This window comes from Filicampus tigris, chromosome 1, assembly GCF_054856515.1.
Source record: "Filicampus tigris isolate MCC_2025a chromosome 1, RoL_Ftig_1.0, whole genome shotgun sequence".
NCBI classification, from domain to species: Eukaryota; Metazoa; Chordata; class Actinopteri; order Syngnathiformes; family Syngnathidae; genus Filicampus; species Filicampus tigris.
In genome coordinates this window covers 31,514,641-31,533,780 of record NC_141217.1, presented here as the reverse complement: position 1 = coordinate 31,533,780, position 19,140 = coordinate 31,514,641, and the positions used below count along the sequence as shown (strand labels likewise).

The window sequence follows — 19,140 nt, the reverse complement described above, 5'->3', positions numbered from 1 at the left end:
CGATTAGCTAAAACGCTAATATAAACCAAACGGACAGTAATAGTTTATTTTTTAACATAACCAGACAAGTTTAATCACCTCTTAGGCATCCAGTGAGAACAAACATCCAGTGAAAACGGGTAGTTTATCCTGATGTTATGTACAAAAAGCTGATTAAACAGCTTCATTCCAGCGTGTGCTCAAACACTCACTTCTCATGCGAGTAGGTAGCGTCATTTGGAACAAGTCCCGCCCCTCGATCTCGAGGTTATTAACATTGGCTAAATTTGACATTACCCAATGACAATAGAGAATTAGGATGAATGACAGTTTGTATAAAGTTAGGCTGTAAACGTTTCCTCAGAGTGAACATCACTGTAGAAAATGAAAATAACTGAACAAATATCAACTCACATGAGCTTCAACCCCACAACTTGAACAACACTGCACCTACAGTGAAGCATCCCAAATTGAACAGTAATGTATTCACAGAACATCATGCAAGTCAAAGTATTTATTTCTAATAACTAATATTTTTGTTATTTATGTATCCGCTTTTCTGAATACTTTGGCTCAGTATCCACTGGGCTACAGATGCATGAATATTTTTCATTGATTCAAATTTTTGGAAAGTCCAAGACAATGACTTTGATGAAGACTTGCCTCCTTTACTAGCAAACTGGAATGTGAACAGAGGGAAGAAAACCAGTCGCTATATTTCGGGTATTTGTTTCCTTTCAAGATGTTCGGAGAGTCGCTCACTTAAAATATTGATTTAGCTTTGAAGTTGTGGTTTCTTATTTAGGACTGAATAGGATCTTACAATGTTAGGATGCGCGAAAGGGTGCTACATTAGTCTTAAAGTATAAAAATAACTAATTGTTCAAGTTCCATCATAAAACTCACTTTAGTGCAATCTCACGTTGCGTTTGTACCAGTATTTGTTGAATGCTTATAAGGTGCATGAAGTACACACGAATATGAGATTTTTTTTTATGCCCTAAGAAGAGTACAAACACATAAGAAAAAAACATCTTGACACCCATGCTTTCATAATTTATGCACCAGTAGGCTAAAAATGCATTATTTGTACACCTTTTGTTTTTTGCACTATTAACCATGCAGTTGGTGTTTGCCTCCTTGGAATCTGGTGTGCTGCGTAAGCAAAAGGCTTCAATATGAACCCATTCTCTCTTTATGTCTCCCAAGTTACCACTGGAGCTGCAACATAAAGGCCCATCCTTAACTTGCAACTTGGAAGTAGTCAGACAAAAAGGAATGACGGTTCACTGGGTATCTTAATACCAAACAGTCTAATTGCTTTCATGAAGGTTCCGAAGGCTCATTTGACAGCCAAAATACTACCATGCGCTTTCAGCTTGTTTAGTTGGGATGTACAAAACTCTAAAAAAAAAAAAAAAAAAAGACATTTTGAAATCAGTTAAGATTTCTGTACAGGTTTTAATTTGAATAGTGACATTTTTTATCAAAATGTGCAGTGAATGTAAACATAAAAGGTAACAATGTCAACAATGTCTGATCTCCGTTTGCTTTGGCTGTCGGCGCTGACGTCCGAACAGAGTCTCCGCAAACTTTGCAAATAACTGCAAAAAATGCTTTCTCTTCCGAGGAAAAGCCAAACCAAATCGACACTGTGGATGTGGAGTTTCTTTTTGGGAGCAACTCTGCTTCGTGGTGACTTTCCGCTATAGCTCCCTGCTATACAAACAAACAGGGCGGTGGGGAGTGTCACGTACGGTGCGCTGTGAGCGTGCTGTGATTGGTTAGTAGGGTATACGCGTCAGCGGTTTTGCGCCGCCATAGAGCTAAACTGTTTGGAATGTGCCATGTAGACGATCAAACGATCTTTCGGCTTTAAGAGATCGTGAACACGTTAAACTGCTTAACGATCTAATATCGTCAATATCGCCCACCCCTAGCCAGACCTTTTTATCTCCTTAAGAAAAAGGGGAGGGGGTGAGTTGTCCACCCCCCTCCTCTAGCTTAGGTTTCAGGTGAGCCTCAATTCATGACAATAAAGTCAGATTTGAAAGATATGAATTTAACCCAACATCTACAGTTATTTCATAAACCTGACCAGAAAAATGATTGTTACCAAAGCGAAGAAGATTCCTCAATGCAAAGTTAGCAGGATACACAAAGTAAGCAATACACAAACATACATTCAAATATGTTTCATTTCAAGGTAATTTTGATTGATCAAACGCATTGGAAGTTTAATGCTGCAGTTCCCATGTCGACCTCTTGGGGTCGGTCTTCATCCAGCATTGCCAATGTTCGTCGTCGGGCTGGCCCCCTGCTGAGGAGGCTCCGAAAAGTCAATTTTAAGGCCCTTCGAATCCACATCCGTTGTCTGTAGAGGTTTTCAGGTGACGACTAGTGGCTCCTTATCAGGATTTTGGGTCTTCCTGAGTCCTAGCATGTCCTTGTAAAATCCAATTGCCGGGGTCCCCTGGTGATTCAACTCTTCTGGCCTGATCGTCCCTCCGTCCTTATTCATAAGAATGATCGTCCTCCGACCCTGTCCTTTTAAAGCGGTTCCGTCCTTACGTACGCCCCCACGTACCCAAAAAAAAAAAAAAAAAGTCAGTGAATGACGCGCCGTGGGAGAAATGCTAACGGCAGAGGTTTATTTAAAGCTCATTAGCTGGCTAATTTACTATTCAAACACTGTGTGGACACCGGTCCTTACATCCACCCATTACAGTCAACATGGATTCTCGCGGCGCTGCGTTGGTTATGGCCATTCTCGATGCGCTTTTTGCTTACTTATTTGTCTGCAACCAACCTCTGCTTCTTGTTGAAAGGATTAAAAGCAATTCTGACCTCTTGTCGGTTCTCCCGAACAGTTTGGTGCCTTGTTTTTGGTTTCGTAGAAGTGACGTCAAACGACGGACGTTCCTTCTGAATGGACAGCATTTGGCTAACTACTGCTGCCTAGAGGCTTGGCGTGAAAACGCACTTCCGCGGTTTCGTGTGGATGCATTTTTTTATGTGTATTCCAACGCAGGCGGGGGGGAGGATATACGGTTGTTAAAAAACTCCGGCTACGTGTAGACAAGGCCTCAGTCCGTGAGTGGAGAAACAAATCGTGCAGGAGCAGTTTCGGTGCTGTTATGTTCAATTGAAGTCAATGTAGTTAGCGCGGGCGGGCACGGTTGTGTGCCGTGCGGCGTGGATGATGCATTTGGCATAGATGTGCAGGATCCTGGACGTTTTCCTGTCGCTCATCTCGTCGAAGATGCACTGTCGTCTGGTCCCACATCGTCCTGTTGCCGTCTTGCCTTGATAGTCGATTTTTCAGCGTTTATCATGAAACTGCTGAAATGTTCCTTTTTTGGATAATACCAAAATGCCTGTTCAGCATCTCTCTCTTCTTCTGATAACAGTTGTAGAACGTTCTCATTTGACTTGACAAATTCACTCGTGAATTTAGAAAAATCATTCAAATGTTCATCAACATTATCTGGATTCTCATTATTTGTCATCAAGGCATTTGTTTTATTCAGTTTCCCTGCCACCTGTGAAAGCTTCACCCTCCTTAAACTGATTTGTCGTTTCAAAAAGTCCTCCGGGCCTTTTTCAGTGTACTTTGGCGCTATCGTCCGGCCATCATCGGTACTGCGCGCATTTGCGTCCTCTGATTTCTTGCCATCTTGCTTCTAAGAGTCCGAATATAGTAGTCCATAATACAAAGCGTGCGTTGCTTTCTTAATAAGTACCATCTAATGAAGACCAGCACATAGGCATTGTCTTATTTCTCTCCTTTTGACTTATGTACGCAAGTTAGCAGTTTGTAGTTTGTTTCCTGAAAGTCCGCTGTACTGCTTTGAATCTGTCTCGGCTCGCCGTCCTCTCGCTGAGCACGGTCGTTTTACTTAATGTAGAGGCTATCTTTACTTATTTTAATTTCTTCTTTTCGTTGTTTAATCTCTTCAGTTAATGACGGCCACAAACACTGTTTTACGCGTGAACCAACAGTCACAGGACTGTGAAACAACCATTTTGCACGTCATTTTTATTTTTTGTCCAACAATGCCCAACACTTTCTTCGTGTGTAACAAACAACAATGAATTGCGCTCTCTACCTTAGGCAGTAGCAACACCCGCACATATTTCAATTAAAAAATGTAAATAATTACAAAAGACAAAGACATGCATCATTTCTTTTCACCAACATATACAATTATTGAATAATCGAATATTTGCAATTGTTATTCATAAAAATAGGTAAACTTGTTAAATGGCGCAAACAGGAAAAGAAAGGAAATTTCCCAGGCAAAAATGAGAACCTCAAGAGGCCACACCGCCCGGTTGAGTTGCGCAGGAAGTTACGTCGAATGGCCGACAATTTCGGCGTTTGGCGGAAGCGACCTATGAATCTGCACACAGCTATAAAGCCGGTCCAAATTCTCAACGGTTTATGTGGTCCACGGAGTCTACACTAGGAGGAGCCTTCCAAGGTTTTGAAGGACCTGGGGGTCCTACAAACATAAATGCAGTCGCTAGTGTATTTTAGTGATTATTTTGTTTTTGAATCTTGTTTTGAAATCTTTTTTTTTTTTAGACCGACTGTCACACTCCATAACTGGTGGCGAGAAATTGGGGGTTACAGCAATGAAAGGGATGAAAAGTGAATCAGTCTTTCCTTTCTGTTCTATGCAAGCCCACTAGTTGAAACAGGGCGTTCTGATAAATATTGCGTTTGTGTTAATCCACTCGTTTTTAGCCATCTCTGGGGGTGGCCATTTTGTCTTCTGTCGACTGAAAATGACATCACAACTGCTTACAACGACCAATCACGGCTCAAATTCAGAAAACAGGTCAGCCGTGATTGGTCGTTGTGAGCAGTTGTGATGTCATTTTCAGTCGACAGAAGACAAAATGGCCACCCCCAGAGATGGCTAAAAACAAGTGCATTTTGCTGCTTAACTTATATTGCACAAACTCAAAATTAATCAGAATGCCGTGTTTCAAATAGTGGGCCTGCTGGGAACATATTCTTGAAAAAAAATATGTTTGGGTTGACTTCCGCTTTAAGAGTCTACACAGGAAAAAATACGTTTTTGTGTGTGTAGTAAAACAAGTTTTTTTGTGTGCGTGTAGGCCACAGAAATGTCTTAAGATGTGATTGCCTCATATGACTGAGGGGGCTGTCACAGGAATGAATGAGTTGACACATGTATATTATGTTCGTAATTCTCTTGTGGGGATCACTTACCTTTTATTTCACTCTGACTCATTCTGATATGATTTACAAAAACGCTACTGTGCTGTCAAATTTGGAGTAACTATAAACACCTCTTATTAGAAATGCATGGCATTGAAAACCTAGAAATAAAAATCTTCACCATAAACATGAAATATACAGAATGACCAAATAGAATAGAAGAAGTGCAACATCGTAGGTACAGTTTTAAAAACATAGTGAAGAGTCAATGTCTGTCTGGGGAATATAGCATTCAACTCTATTACTCCTTTTGAGTTCAAGCAAGGCTTAACTTCATTCTTTGGTTTTAACAGACATTTAATGGTGTCTACATGTATTTAACAACACTTCAACAATGGCGCCAGAAGTAAGAGAAAGAGCAATATAAAACTCAATTAGCACACAATATTATTAAGGATTGGTTCACAAAAACAAACAAGAAAGAAAACAAATAGCACAATTTTTACCTCATTGGCCGCATTCTCTCAAAAGGAATAAAAAGTCCACACAAATCTTCTCAACAAAAACACGACTTGTCTTCTAGGCCAAACTCCTGCCTTGTCTTCTTGGTACTGTACAGCGCCTCCTACGGCTATCATGTGCATCAACTACCTGTGTCCCTAAACAACGGCGTATACACGCGGAACAAAAAACAAGTTCCCTCTCTTCACTATGGGTTTAACCCAAAATAAATTACCAGAAAATTATAACTTATTTTACATTTTAACATGAAACAATGTCTTTATTTGTTGTCCTTTTAAACCAAATTAAAACTTTGAAATAAATGAAGGAACTAAATGAGTTACCTTTGACGGCAGAAACAAACCCTAATGTAATACCAAAGAATTTTAATATGCGGGTCCACACTGAAAAGAAAACAAAAACTTGATATCTTACAAAAATAAAGTCATAATGTTATGAGAATCAAGATGCAACGTGTGTGATTGCTTCTCTGAAACAGACAAACATTTTCATCATAATGACAGTCATTGCTGACTTTAATCTCATGTTGATGAGAATATTATTTTGGGAGGAGATTCTCAACATTGCTCACCTTTACTCGGTCAGCCAACAAATTGCTCCCCTTATATCCATTTCCCCTTGCACAATGAATGTATTAATATCATATTATGGCTTTTTTTTTCACTATCAAATTAGGTCCGAATTCACACAAATATCCTCAACTTATTTGTTGAATGGCTTGTCATGATTCTTCATGACAGCAACAATGTCAGATTCAAGTTGAAGTCATTTTTTTTTGTTCTGGTTGAAGTTCACTTTGTCTCAGTGCACACATCTTGAACGTTTTTTTTTTTTTTTTCTCACTAACATAACATTCCCTACATGAGCACTACTCATAAACTTGGGGCTTAATGGGTGAAATTTACGAATGACCTTAAAATGCATAAACAAGTGAACATAGTGCACATGTTGCAGCAGTAAAGTACCGGTATTGGTCTATTCATAGATCGAAGACCTTCTGTGACTTTGTAGTCCACACACTCATATGCGTCTGCGCAGGAAGAAAACATTGTTGTTGTGTTTTTTTTTTTAAAATCTACAAAATAGTCATTGTCTCTTTCAAGGCCTTGCGACAGACCAGCCCACCGGCTTCAAGCGTGGCAATTACCACGGCGACCAGTCAGGGTCTGTATCCCCGAAGAGCCGGGTTGGTGAATGGCGAGTAGGGGCAGTTGCTGTGGCAGACGCACGAGTGGATCACCATGACCGCTCGCTGTCGCAGCCTGCCGGTGGGGCAGCGAAAGGTCACGTCGGCGGTGGAGGTGTGGAACGGCGTGCAGCAGCGAGAGTCGTTGCAGCCGCCGCAGTATCGCGGCCGGAAGGCGCGTGTGCTGCTGCAGCCGTGATGGACCAGCCGAACGGGCTCAGGTGACGTGTAGCTGACCGTGCACTGGCCCTGTTGTCCCCGCTGGTGAAACGGCACACAAGGACGCCACAGTTAAAGCGCGGTAGCTAAATCAAATCAAAATCTTCATTCAAGCACACTTTTTTAAAAAAAAATCTTGACCTAGATCTCCTTTTCAAGGGTGATCTGACTAAAAAGGCAGAGCACAAATTCATGCCATTCAACAGTAAAGTGTACACTGTACACCAAAGAAGACAAAACAGAAAACCACTGTTGATAAACTAACATCCACCCAGAAAGGAGAACAGTAAATGGCACCTCTATCGCAGAAACCACTCCACGTTCCAACCCAACCCCACAATGAGTGAAATCCGCGATAGAAATACCCTATTTGAATACTCCAGAGCTAGGGTGGCCAAGACAAGTATTCGAGAGCCTCTGCCTAGCCTGTTTTAGATGTCTCCCTCCTCCAACGCACCTGATTCAAAGGATCAGCTCATCAGCAAGCTTTTCAGAAGCCTGATAAGGGTCCTGATCATTTGAATCGGATGTGCTGAAGGAGGGAGACATCGAAAACTCTCGAGGCTCTCGAGGACCGGACTTGAGCACCGCTCCTCCAAAGGAATGTTATTATAGCATTTTTAAAGCTCATTAAAAATGTCACTTTCACTTTTAAAATAATACAGACACATTTTAAAAGAATATAAAGAGAGAGTGCAAGTGCAATGGATGAAACAGAAATATTGTACGGTGTACCGATCCCTCTTTGTCCTGCAGTAAATCGGCTCATCTCCAACCAATTTTGGAGTGGTTCGAACGGCGACACTTTTTTGATTCTCATTTCAGGCAAATCCTAAGCAGTCTGCTTTGAGTTTTTGTTAGTTTCGCTCTCAGCATTGTTTGGACTCACCATGGCCCCGCTCGGCACGGCGAGATGTGCGTGGCAGGGTCGGACTTTACAAAGACGAGTCTCCATTTGCAGCTTGCAGGCCGGATTGCGGTTGGACACCCGCGTGGAGATGCCGGTCCCGCATCTCTGGGAGCACGCGCTCCACTGGGTGCTCCGCTCGGTGCAGACGGAGGCGACCGGCAGCGGGACCGGTGGATGCGGAGTGTTTGCTCGTGTGGCTGGCGGGAAAATCAAAGAGAAAAGGCAAGTGAAACAACATTGTATTTTTGATCATTGCTAATCAGGGGTTGGCAACATGGTGCCCAACGGGCATCAGGAAGCCCCCAAGGACCAAATGAAGAGACTGTGGGCATTTTCCAAAATTTGCTCACCACTGAGAGGTGTCATTTGTTTTGTTGCTGTTCTTTTTCAAATTGTCCAGACGGGCAAAGGGACCATTTGTGCAACTTTGTGCTTGCATATCAGGGTACAATCAAGCGGTAGGCCTGCGTGAATGCATATCGAAAAGAGCCCACGTTTTTATGGAATGCAGTTTAAAGAACAGTCGTAATCTAGACCAGGGATGGGAATCTAATTGCACTCCTTGCACTTTAAACCCACTGACGGTTCTTGTCAATTAAAAAAAAAAAAAAGTTTTTCTCACCCATTGTTAATTGAAGGTGTGTCTTAATTAACTATTGTGTTAACTTTAAATTGCATATGGTTAACATGAATGTGAAACATTAACATCCTGTTTTTTTACATTGATGCTAAGATAAATGTCAAAGCTCACGATCTAGTGCAACACCTGTGCATGTGATTGGGCACATCTTTATACGTACATGGTGGCTGACCCTTTACCATCTGAATGTCAGCATGGTCATCATTTGCTTGATTTGTTTCTGTAATGCAGACGAACAGGTGCAAGTGTTCCAAATTGATATGAATGATGTAATTACAACTTAAAACTGATCACGCGTGGAAAGGTAATACGAGTCACTTTTATAATGTGGCCCATCCCTCATCTCGATAGAGACATTTGTAAAGGGTACAAATATGCACCCTATGGTGGATATTTGCATAAGAATGATATAAATTGTAAGGGTCCCAATGTTTACCCTGTCCAGAGGGTACAATAGGTGTACCCTTGAGGGTACTGCCCGAGTGACGAGCCATTGGACCGTTAAAGGTACAAATTTAGCACCATTTTCATGACAGTGTTAGGGAGAGAAAAGTAAATACAGTAGTCTCTTATACAAAGTATATTGTGGGATTACATCCCCGAACCCCCTGCAATAGATTAAAAATCTGCCAAGCAGGGGCCACACACAGTGGATTGGCGGGAAGGTTGAGAAACACAGAGATATGGTGACAGTTCAAACCAAAACACGCAAAATGTTGCCAAAATCCAAATTCTTGTGGCATTGGACAAAAACAAAAATTTAACAAACCGGTGGGAAACTTTGTCTTATGTAACACTGCACATGGAAAAGAAATCATTTAATTTCCAGCACGTGAAGGTATTCTGTGAAACGTGATCCAACTTAATTCTGAGCATGTTTCCCATGCTACATGTTGTTCATTTCCCTCCAAATATTAGCAAAGTCCTCCCTGGTGGCTCCGTGATTGCTCGTCCATATGGCGACATCGTGACTGGTCATGTCTGTAAGTTTTTTTTAAGTGGGCTGCGTCTGGCCAAAGGCAAGACACATTTCATTGGGGAGGAAGGCGCAAACAGTTCTTTTAATAGCGCTTCATAGCAACAAGCAGCTATGTAGAAATGAAACACTAGTGGATGTTATTCTTCTGATGTGTGTGAGAAGGAGTGAGCGCGCCACAGAGAAGGGAAATGAAGCCACTACAAAAACAATGGAAACTCCAAACAGTGTCTGACTGCATTAAAGTGACAGCAAGCAGGGGAACATTTTGTTCTTGAATATCTGCTCCACAATACCTGCATGCTGATCAGCTGATTAATATTATGGTGAATGCTCTAAAAACAGTTGGGTTAAAAATAACACAATTTGGGGTAAAAAAATGGACCAATCCACAAATTGGGCCAATTTGACTCACCTTCGTGCGTTGTTTTGGACAAAACAGCCCAGTTTTGAGGGTTGTTTTGTCCAAATCTACCCATTTTTGTGGTTATTTTTGCAGAAAAAGTTGGGTCAAGTTGACCCAAGTAGTGGAGCGGTCCTTTTTGGACCCAAAATTGTGTTATTTTTAACCAAACTGTTTTTAGAGTGTAGTTTTGGAAGAAACTACCATGGCCAACCCGGTCTAACTCTTTGTAGTGGGGGAAAAAAAAGACAAATCTCCCAATGTGACTGCATGACTGCAGCCTTTCGAGAAGTACGTAAACAGAAAGCCACAGAGTACTGAATGTGAGTCACTAGCGTGATGTAGTTGAGTTTGATGAGCTCTTGGCAGTTGAGGTCACAAATTCCACCTCCCTATTTTTTGCTATAAGTTGAGAATGAATACACTAAATTTGATCCAACATATGACAACATTTTGTCAAATTCTTAACAGTGTCCACTTTTTCAGTGTTTTCAGACCTAAGTGAGAGAACGTAGCTGGAAAAACGTGAACAAATGAAGCTCCTCAACCAGGGCCGCAGCCATGGGTGGGACTGGGTGTGCTCAGGGCCACCCAGATTGGCAGACTGCCCACCCAGTGAGATTGATGAAAAAATAGATACTTATTACTTAGATTACTTCATACGAACATTTTTTTGTGTAAATGATTATTAAATTATTTTTGAATTTGTGTTTTGTTGTGTTTTTTTATTTTATTGAATATTAAGAATGGCATAATTATGGTTGCCTACGGAAGATCTGAACTTCATATTATTCAGTTTGTCATTTTATTTGAATATACGATGTGTCGGGACAGGAGGATTGTGCTCAGTGAGAGAAATATTCAGGCCCACCCAGATTTATCCAGGCCCACCCATTAGCTACGATCTGGCTCCGCCCCTGTCCTCAAGTCACTTCAGCACCAAGATGCCACCGGGTAGACCCAAAGCAATCATGTTATTGCTCTGGAAATTTGTGTGCAAATGGAGACCAAATCATCATTTCGGTATAGAGAGGAGTCCCGCATATTCGTGGCACCATTTTGCACAGGTCAACTGTAATGTATAATAGGCCTACTTTGTGTGATATTTTTGGTGATGTGCGGGGAGATTTTTCGGCAAATAACGGTAGGTTCCAAAACAAACAAACAAACAAATCACCGAATAGGAAAATTCGTGTATAGTGACCAGCAACTATGCCGGTCGGGGTTGACTGTAATGTGTTTACCTGAGATGGCGTCTTGAAGCACAGAGTTGTCCAGGTTTTCACACAGCCACTCTTTGCAGCACTTCCCCGGTAGCCGGACATGTTGCGGATGAGGACAATCTGCAGTGGGGAGGCGGAAATTCAGGGGACAAGCGGGCACGCAACTGACGCCGCCGCCTCTGCAGTGGCAGTGGACGTCGCACGAGGGCTGAAAGGATTGCCCATCGTGGTAGTTGATCCCGTTGACTGTGCAGGTCAGATCTTCCTGAGCTAAAAGGCACAATTGGTCGCAAAGTTATTATTTATTTCCTTCAAATAATGTATCTTTGTTCATCTATCCATAACAGTGACATAGCCTATATTGACGGACAGAACAATTAAATGTTTATCCACTAGATGGCAGAAGGTACCAAGCTCAAACGTGAAAACAGTAATCCCGCCTCCAACCCTTTCAAAACCAGCCCCAAAATATTCTACGGTGTACCGATCCCGTTACGAAAGTCACGTGTTTACTTCCTGGAAGTGTGAACATAAATGAACAGCAAAACAAATTCTGATTCTGGGGATTTAATGGCGTCTTGAAATATCATCAACAAATGACTAAGAGGGAAACTGCAAAGAGCACAGAATATTAGAATATACAATATTTGCAGGGATATAAACGTTAAATAAACAGCTATCGTAAAAACAGCCTGGTTTACAACGTAACTACCCCCCAACTAACAAATTTATAATCTCACAACATACATCATTAATCGTGCCCAAAAATGCACTACACTTGTTGTTTTCCGTCGGCGTAAAAATCAGGATTGAAAAGGATTGTGTAATTCAATAATCAGACAATTCTTTAGCAAAATCAAGGATAAAATGAACTACTTCCTGTTTTCATTCTTCTTTCATCGAATTTACACAATATCAAACAAAATAGTGAGCCACCATCTAGTGGTCGACAGTGGAAGCACACCGAAAACAAATGAGTGGCAGAGCAACAGCATAAAAAAAATTGTGTAACAACTGTATAAAAAAATTTAAAAAAACTGCAATTTAGCAGGAGTGCGATGTGTGAACTGCAAATTGGTGGTGGGGGATGTGCCATCAAGTGTCCTCAAGTGTCCTCACATATTTGTGAAATCAGCCAAATTTGTAGTTGCCTCATCATATTTTTATTACATAAAATGACCTGCATTTGAGTGCAGTGCTACCTTGACTTACGAGTTTTCATTATGTTACAATTGCTCGTAATATAATTTATTCTTATATCAAATACATTTTCTCAGTTAAAATTATGAATTGAATTAAAATCCCATTGTTCCATTCCAGCTTCCCAAAATAAGGCCCCAAAAAATTGTTACATGTTTTTAATAAAGAAACAGCACAATTATAAATTTATAAAATATTAGAAAACATAAGAAAAGAGAATGTCAAGAAATATTTTTTGACAAAGTGTAATTGATCTTGACACATATGACTATCAGGAACTCTTATTACTTATAACTCTTAGTAATTAGAGTACTTGCTGGCAAATTTGAAACATTTATTTTTGCGCCCGTGCGGCACGGTGATCGACTGGTTAGCACGTCCGCCTCACAGTTCAGAGGTCGTTGGTTCGATTCCGACTCAGGCCTCCCTGTGTGGAGTTGGATTTTTATGTACATGTGAATGTAGGTATGTGGTTTGTCACCTCCCATTCTTGAGCAATACAACACAGCCTAAAGCACCCTCCACTGGCCAGGAGCTGAATCATTTCAGAGGAGTTACTGGAATGTATCGAATTGGGAGGGGAACTATTGTGACGCATCAATTAATTGACATTTTTACCAGCCGTAATTACTTTTGGGCGTTTTGCCAGGACCCCCAAACAGCCAATCAGAGCCCCCCCCCCCCCACTCCTGTTAGAGGAGCTACTCACCAACGCACTCCCCAGGGCCCCCGGGGAAGCTGGAGCTGTAGTCGCACGTCAGCCCTCGCTGGGCGTCGCACAGGAACTTCTCGGTGCACGGCTGGCCCCGCTGCCGCGCGCACACCATGCAGCACCGGCAGCCGTCCGCCACTAGGGGTACACCGGGGGGACACTGGGGGGCAGACCGGGGGCAGAGGCACGGCCCGTCACATAGCTGACACAACACCTGAAAAAACAAAATGACACAAAGGCTTCTGATCAAAATACCATCGAAAAAGACTGCTGCAGACAACAACACCGATACTGCACGTATTTTTTATTATTTATCTATAACAGTGGTGGACAGGCCACCTTTTAAAGGTATGCACACATTCAACGTCATAGATACTACAGTGTAGGGCATGAGGATGGCGACCCCAAGTAGAAAAAAATTATATCTGCACTTAGCATGCATATATGTTGGCATTGTATGCATTAGGCTTTAAAATATAGATAAGTCCTGATAAATTACATATTTTGGTTGCTATTTTGAGTATTTCTGCAGTGGGAGTGGTCTGGAACATTACTCCCTCGACAAATCGGAATGTATTATCTTGGGAGCTCCTTTCATGATGCTTACTTCATGAGGTGGCCTCTGCACATTTATTTAAATATTCAACCTCTACCGGTTTGTCTAAAGAACAACAAAAAAGTACGCACAAAAACATCAAACGGAGTAAGTTGAAGCCTCTGACCTAATGGCGAAAATGTGCAAGTACGTATGCAATTTTTGGCGCCCTCTAGGCTGGGATTTTGCTTTCCAACAACAGAACAGAGCCATCGCTTTGATATGATGAACATGCATTTTATGTGCCTTGAATGGGATTCTACATCAGTTTGCGTCTGTTTTGATGGACAGCCGCTGAGGGAAAAAGATGGATTTTTGCAAAATACAATTGTTATAAATTCCCTATTAATGTTGCGTCACGCCGAGTTCGTTCACGGACAGTCTTTTTGTTTTATAATTTTTTTGTTTACATAGTAATTATGGTATGATTATTTTCTGCTATAGAAACACAGAAATATGTTTAGTTGACTTGTTACAAATGCGCTCCGCCCATTGTTTGGATAATTTGCATCATTTCTGCTACATCATTTTGGGTGAGCCCTCAAGTGGGCCAGCGCGGGAATGTCACCGTTCAAAACAAAGTTCAAATCCTGTAAAAAACAGCATGCTGTTAGAGGGCTGATAGGCTTCATCAGCATTGCGTCCTCCCCCCTCTTAGCAGCTTGGCTAAAACTGACTTCTTGGTTTTAGTTTTTTGGTTTTTTTTTTTTTAAACAAAAAAAGTTACAAAAATACAATAAAATGAACTCAGGAAAAAAGCAGAGAGAAAAAAAGACCACATCTCCATTCTTCGCTAATGTCCCGCAGACATGATCTCATAGTGGAGCAAGGCTGTTCAATCTTCCCTTTGACTACATTTCCTCCACAACATTCACATTTGAGGCTCACCTGCGAGGCCACAGCGAGCAGCAGCAGCGCCGAGGCTGTCACGCAGTCACACAGCGGTCGGTCCATAATGGCAAGAGTCGGTGTCCGTCTCGGGTCTGCGTACGCCTCCGGGTTGCGTCCGTCTCGCCCGCCTCTGGCCTGTTGCTGACATTTATGAAGTCTGCACTCTGATGTCACGCCGCCACGATGACTACCGTGTAAACAGCCACTGGAGCGCCATCACAAATGTTTCGCATTCCTCCTCCTCGCCGCCTCTTTCCACTTCCACCCGGGTGCCCTCCCTCTCTTTCCAACTGTGTGATGTTCCAGCTAATGAAATGAGGGGAGACACGGGCACGGTGACGATTCCAGTCTGATTGGCGAGGAAATTCACAACGCGGATGTTTTTACACCGGTCGGTCACACACTTTTCCACTACGCCGTTCCTCAAGGGTGCCAGACGTAAACGAGATTGGATCCGTGTCTTCCGTCTGCTTTCCACGATGAGGCTGCAGGCGACAGCAAACATCTTGTCTCTCGGGAGAAAATATATCCTGTATTTTATAAAAACATACAGTAACGGTGTAATTAAACGGAATTTCAATTAATTAAGATGTGCGCTCATTTTGGTGCATATACTCTGGCCACCTGGGGGCAGTATAAGACAGACATTCATGAAACTGGAGACTCAGCTCCTCTCTTGCCTTCTTAGTATGGCAGTAATAGTAATAGTTCTTTGCAGAGGATAAAGACTATGTACTGTGAGTATTGCTATATTATCTTTGTACATGTGTAGTTCCACCGATAGATATTCAGTGGAGCTATTTGGTACTTAAAGGGTAGCAATAACGCCACATAGATGCTAATTGTTAGCCTGTGTGCCTATGGAGTTTCCCATTGTATGTTAGCATTCAGATAGCGGAGACTATGTGGTTGTTTTAAATACAGAATGTTTCATTCTCTTTGCTTATGTTTAGTTTGACAGAAACATTCAGCTAAGAGAGGCAAACAGCTTGGAAACTCGTTATTCTGAGAAATCTTCACTATCTGCCAAACTATTGCTTGTCGTGACGTGAGTGGAGTCGCTGCTACCAAACAGTGCCGGTGTAATAAGTTTGCACTCGCAAGTCAAAGCAAAAAAAAAGGTCTATTGACAACTCATGTCTTGAAAAACTCATAAGTTGGGTCACTCGTATCTCAAGGCACAGCCATAATTAAAATACACCACACCAGTGATGCTGATTATTAAATGTATGATTTACTAGTCTTAATTAACAGTTTTGCTCTCACCAACCGATCAAAGGATGCAAAAATACTGATGCTGTGGTCCATGAATTTAAAATCGGATGGTTAAAGAAACGGTTCCATCGTTAACAGACTTGTAGTTCCATGGGACAGCAACACAGATTGTGAAGGCCCTGGGCAGATTACATTGACATGTCAGAGTCTGAAATCTTATTTGCCCAAAATAAATTTAAAAAATCTAACATCCACACACATGCACTGGAAGCAATGCAGCCGAGAGGAAAGCCACAAAATGATGTTGACTGTTGAGGATAATTGAATATAAACTCATGGGGAAAAAAAATTCAAAATCAGATTTTAAATGTAGGTCAGTCCTTCTGACAGTGTTGCGCCAGCAGAGGTGAAGGCAGACAAGAGGACAACTGTGTTGAAATACATCACATGGTTTGCTAACAAATATAAACTCACCAGACACTGTATTAGAAACAACTGCTCATGTCATGTAAAAAAAATCTTCGTAAAGACCGTTTGGAGAAGTGTGAATAAATGTCATAGAATTGTATTTAATAAGAATGAATGCAATGAATGAACATTGGATAGCAGAGGTAAATTCAAGCAAGTACCGGTAGGTCATTTGACAAAAAACGTACAGCCATTTCCAATTCTTCAACACTTAAAGGTCCGTTTGAAAAAAAAAAAACAAAAAAAAAACACCGACTCGACCACCCACAGCATCCATGTCCCGATGATGTCATTGCGTGAATGTTCACAATATGTACAATGTTCACAAATGCAGTTAAGTCAAAAGGTGACAAAATGTGTGTGTGCGCGTGTGTGTGTGCTTGGGTTTGCGCGTGTGCGTGATGGACAGGTGGGCTCCAGGTGGGGAGCCAGTGTGGCGTTACTGCAGGCATTCAGTGGTGCATTCTTGAAAACCTGCTCTTTTTCTTTCCTGGCCACCTCCACGAACGACAGCTACTGCACACATTGAATTGGAAATGTCACCGCTTTGTGAACCATCTCTGAACAAATGCTGCCAAATGTTGTTCTGTTCATGTCATACTTTAAGGTTCAGTAGGTGTAACAGCATATTCCTGAGCAGGCTTTTCTTATTGCTGTTGCATGAAGAGAGTTTTTGCTTAACTTTGACAGCATTTTGGTATTGTATAAAGCCCGTTTCAGCATCGTTATAAACTCTGTCTGTGTGTGGCATGCTCTTCTCGTGTGTGTTGGATATGGTTGGGGAGGAGCCGTGGAAGAGAACAAGTACGAAAATGACAAGACTAAACAAAAAGCGGTAACAAAGGACAACAACGGCAGCTGCAGCTTGTTTTCAAAAGGGGTAGACAGACAAAACAAAAACGAACAAGAAATAAAAACACTTTCTAGTACGTGGTTGGAGAAGGGACCGAGAGAAAAGAAAGAACCAAAAAGCAATGATAAAGCACAACAACGTGTGGTCTGTATCTTATTGTGCCAATAGATTTGCTGTACTATACAGGCACATGTGGCATATTCCTACTCTCGGAGGAAAAGAAAGCGCAAAAGCATTAACAAAAGACAACAACAGCAACACCTACCGGTTGTGCTGAGAGAGGACAAACGACAACGGAAAAATCAACACCTGCCACAATGTGCCTTTGGTGGGGGGAATACATACTCAGTGTGTCTGGATTTGGTGTTTTGGTGCCCATTGCAAGCAACATTCCAGCACCCTGTTGACTCTGAAAAGTACATTTTGTGCACCTCCAACATTGAGGCCTCCCAATATTCCGGTTGGTCAGTTTGTGGTTTGCGGGCGGTGCCAAGAAGCCGTAACTGATTTGAGATCTGTGACTCAGAGCAAACAGACGCAATTAACAGACACTGTTTGACACACGGGGCTGACGCAGAGCCGTTCTGAGACCATGAGGGCTGTTTTGGCACCCGCTGATGCTTTTCCGCAGGGATCCCTCCAGACCAGGCACAAGTCCCGAACCCGCAGCCAGTATTCCATGACAGCATTTTTCAAAAATGCTCCTTTTGTTATGTCGGTCCACCTGGACAACTTTTACAGCATTTACTGTAATAAGCTATGCAACTTTCTGGTCACTGCTGTACGGTTGCCAATGTTGACCAGTCTTTCCTGGCCTTCGTTGAGCCAAGCCGCATATTTTACACAAGAAAAAAATCTCACAGCACACCACCACAAAAAATGTCCCAAAACGTATACTGTGGTACCTTGAGATACAGGCCGTCGCTTGGCCGATTACATTTTTTGTTTTTTGTGTTGAGATACGATCAAAAATCGAGATACGACTGCACTTCAGACGCCCACCACTGGATGGCGCCAACAAACATCACAACGTCCAGCCACTATCAGCTCACATTGGTATTCTTGCAAGTGGAAGGACAACATCAAATGGTGGAGCTATGCAACTGACCCCACAGAAGGACAATACTTAAAGCGGAAGTCAACCCAAACATATTTTCAGCAGGCCCACTAGCTGAAACGCGGCATTCTGAATAATTTAGCGTTTGTGGAATATAAGTTAAGCGGAAAAATGCATCATGTAAAACAAAAGTAACGTCCCTGTTTTGAAGATGCATCCAGTAAAAAGTAATTATACTGGTGATAAAATGTAACTGCTAAAAGTAAAATGTATTCTAAAAAATATATCCTTCGTGAATTATAAAGTACTGAAAAAAATACTGAAGTTCAGTTACTGTATTTCGTCACTTCCTATGTCTGCTTGTAGTGACGAATGAAGTCAGACGTTGTTATTTTTGGTGTAGCATCTTCATTGTGTGAGTTGCAAACCATGCGTTTTGTCATCCTATTTCTGCCAACTTCAGATAATCAGTGAAATCATATTGATCTCAGAGCTGCTCCCATTGCTATTGATGTTTATATAGCCACTTCATACTAGCAAGTACACAACAACCGAGTTGCGAGCCTGTCGTGAACTCAACAACAAAGGGATCTTTTTCTTTCCTTCTTAAAAAGGCAAATTGTGTTGAAATGCAGATTTCCAACTGCAGTAAAAACACGGTGACTTTTCAAGTCAAGTAGTTCAAGTCAAAGTAACGTCGAGTCTCTTGGTTACCAAGTCAAAAGTCACGTCAAGTCTTTCCAGGTTTTGGCAAGCAAGTCGTAAAGTCAAGTCATTTGACTGGAGTCCTCCGTCTCTGTCTCCAATTTTTGTCACATTTTTGTAAGGTGGTATGCCGTGAATGTTTGTTGTAATGTAAAACGTTGTAAAGCGTGGCAGTGCGAGTTGAGGTAGCCATGG

The 19,140-nt window shown here is 41.9% G+C and overlaps 2 protein-coding genes across 5 annotated transcripts in view; both read right to left on the bottom strand.

Annotated features, from left to right (window-relative positions):
- The window catches only part of pfkfb1 (6-phosphofructo-2-kinase/fructose-2,6-biphosphatase 1), a 37,434-nt gene extending 30,604 nt beyond the window's left edge, over window positions 1-6,830 (bottom strand). For 2 of the 4 annotated variants that reach the window (XM_086032361.1, XM_086032370.1), the window contains exon 1: window positions 79-212. The gene's annotated coding sequence lies outside the window, so the exon portion shown is untranslated. Of the gene's footprint in view, window positions 1-78; window positions 213-5,676 lie in introns of those variants that run through there. The other 2 variants (XM_086032379.1, XM_086032388.1) reach the window with 2 other exon arrangements.
- Window positions 6,190-19,140, bottom strand: part of ccn5 (cellular communication network factor 5) — a 42,911-nt gene continuing 29,960 nt past the window's right edge. The window contains exons 2-7 of the mRNA XM_086032412.1: window positions 15,052-15,177; window positions 14,645-14,953; window positions 13,159-13,375; window positions 11,271-11,519; window positions 7,987-8,204; window positions 6,190-7,139 (exon numbers count right to left, since the gene is read on the bottom strand). Of these exons, the coding sequence (XP_085888538.1) occupies window positions 6,852-7,139; window positions 7,987-8,204; window positions 11,271-11,519; window positions 13,159-13,375; window positions 14,645-14,710 (1,038 nt within the window). The 5' untranslated portion in view covers window positions 14,711-14,953; window positions 15,052-15,177 and the 3' untranslated portion in view covers window positions 6,190-6,851. The remainder of the gene's footprint in view (window positions 7,140-7,986; window positions 8,205-11,270; window positions 11,520-13,158; window positions 13,376-14,644; window positions 14,954-15,051; window positions 15,178-19,140) is intronic.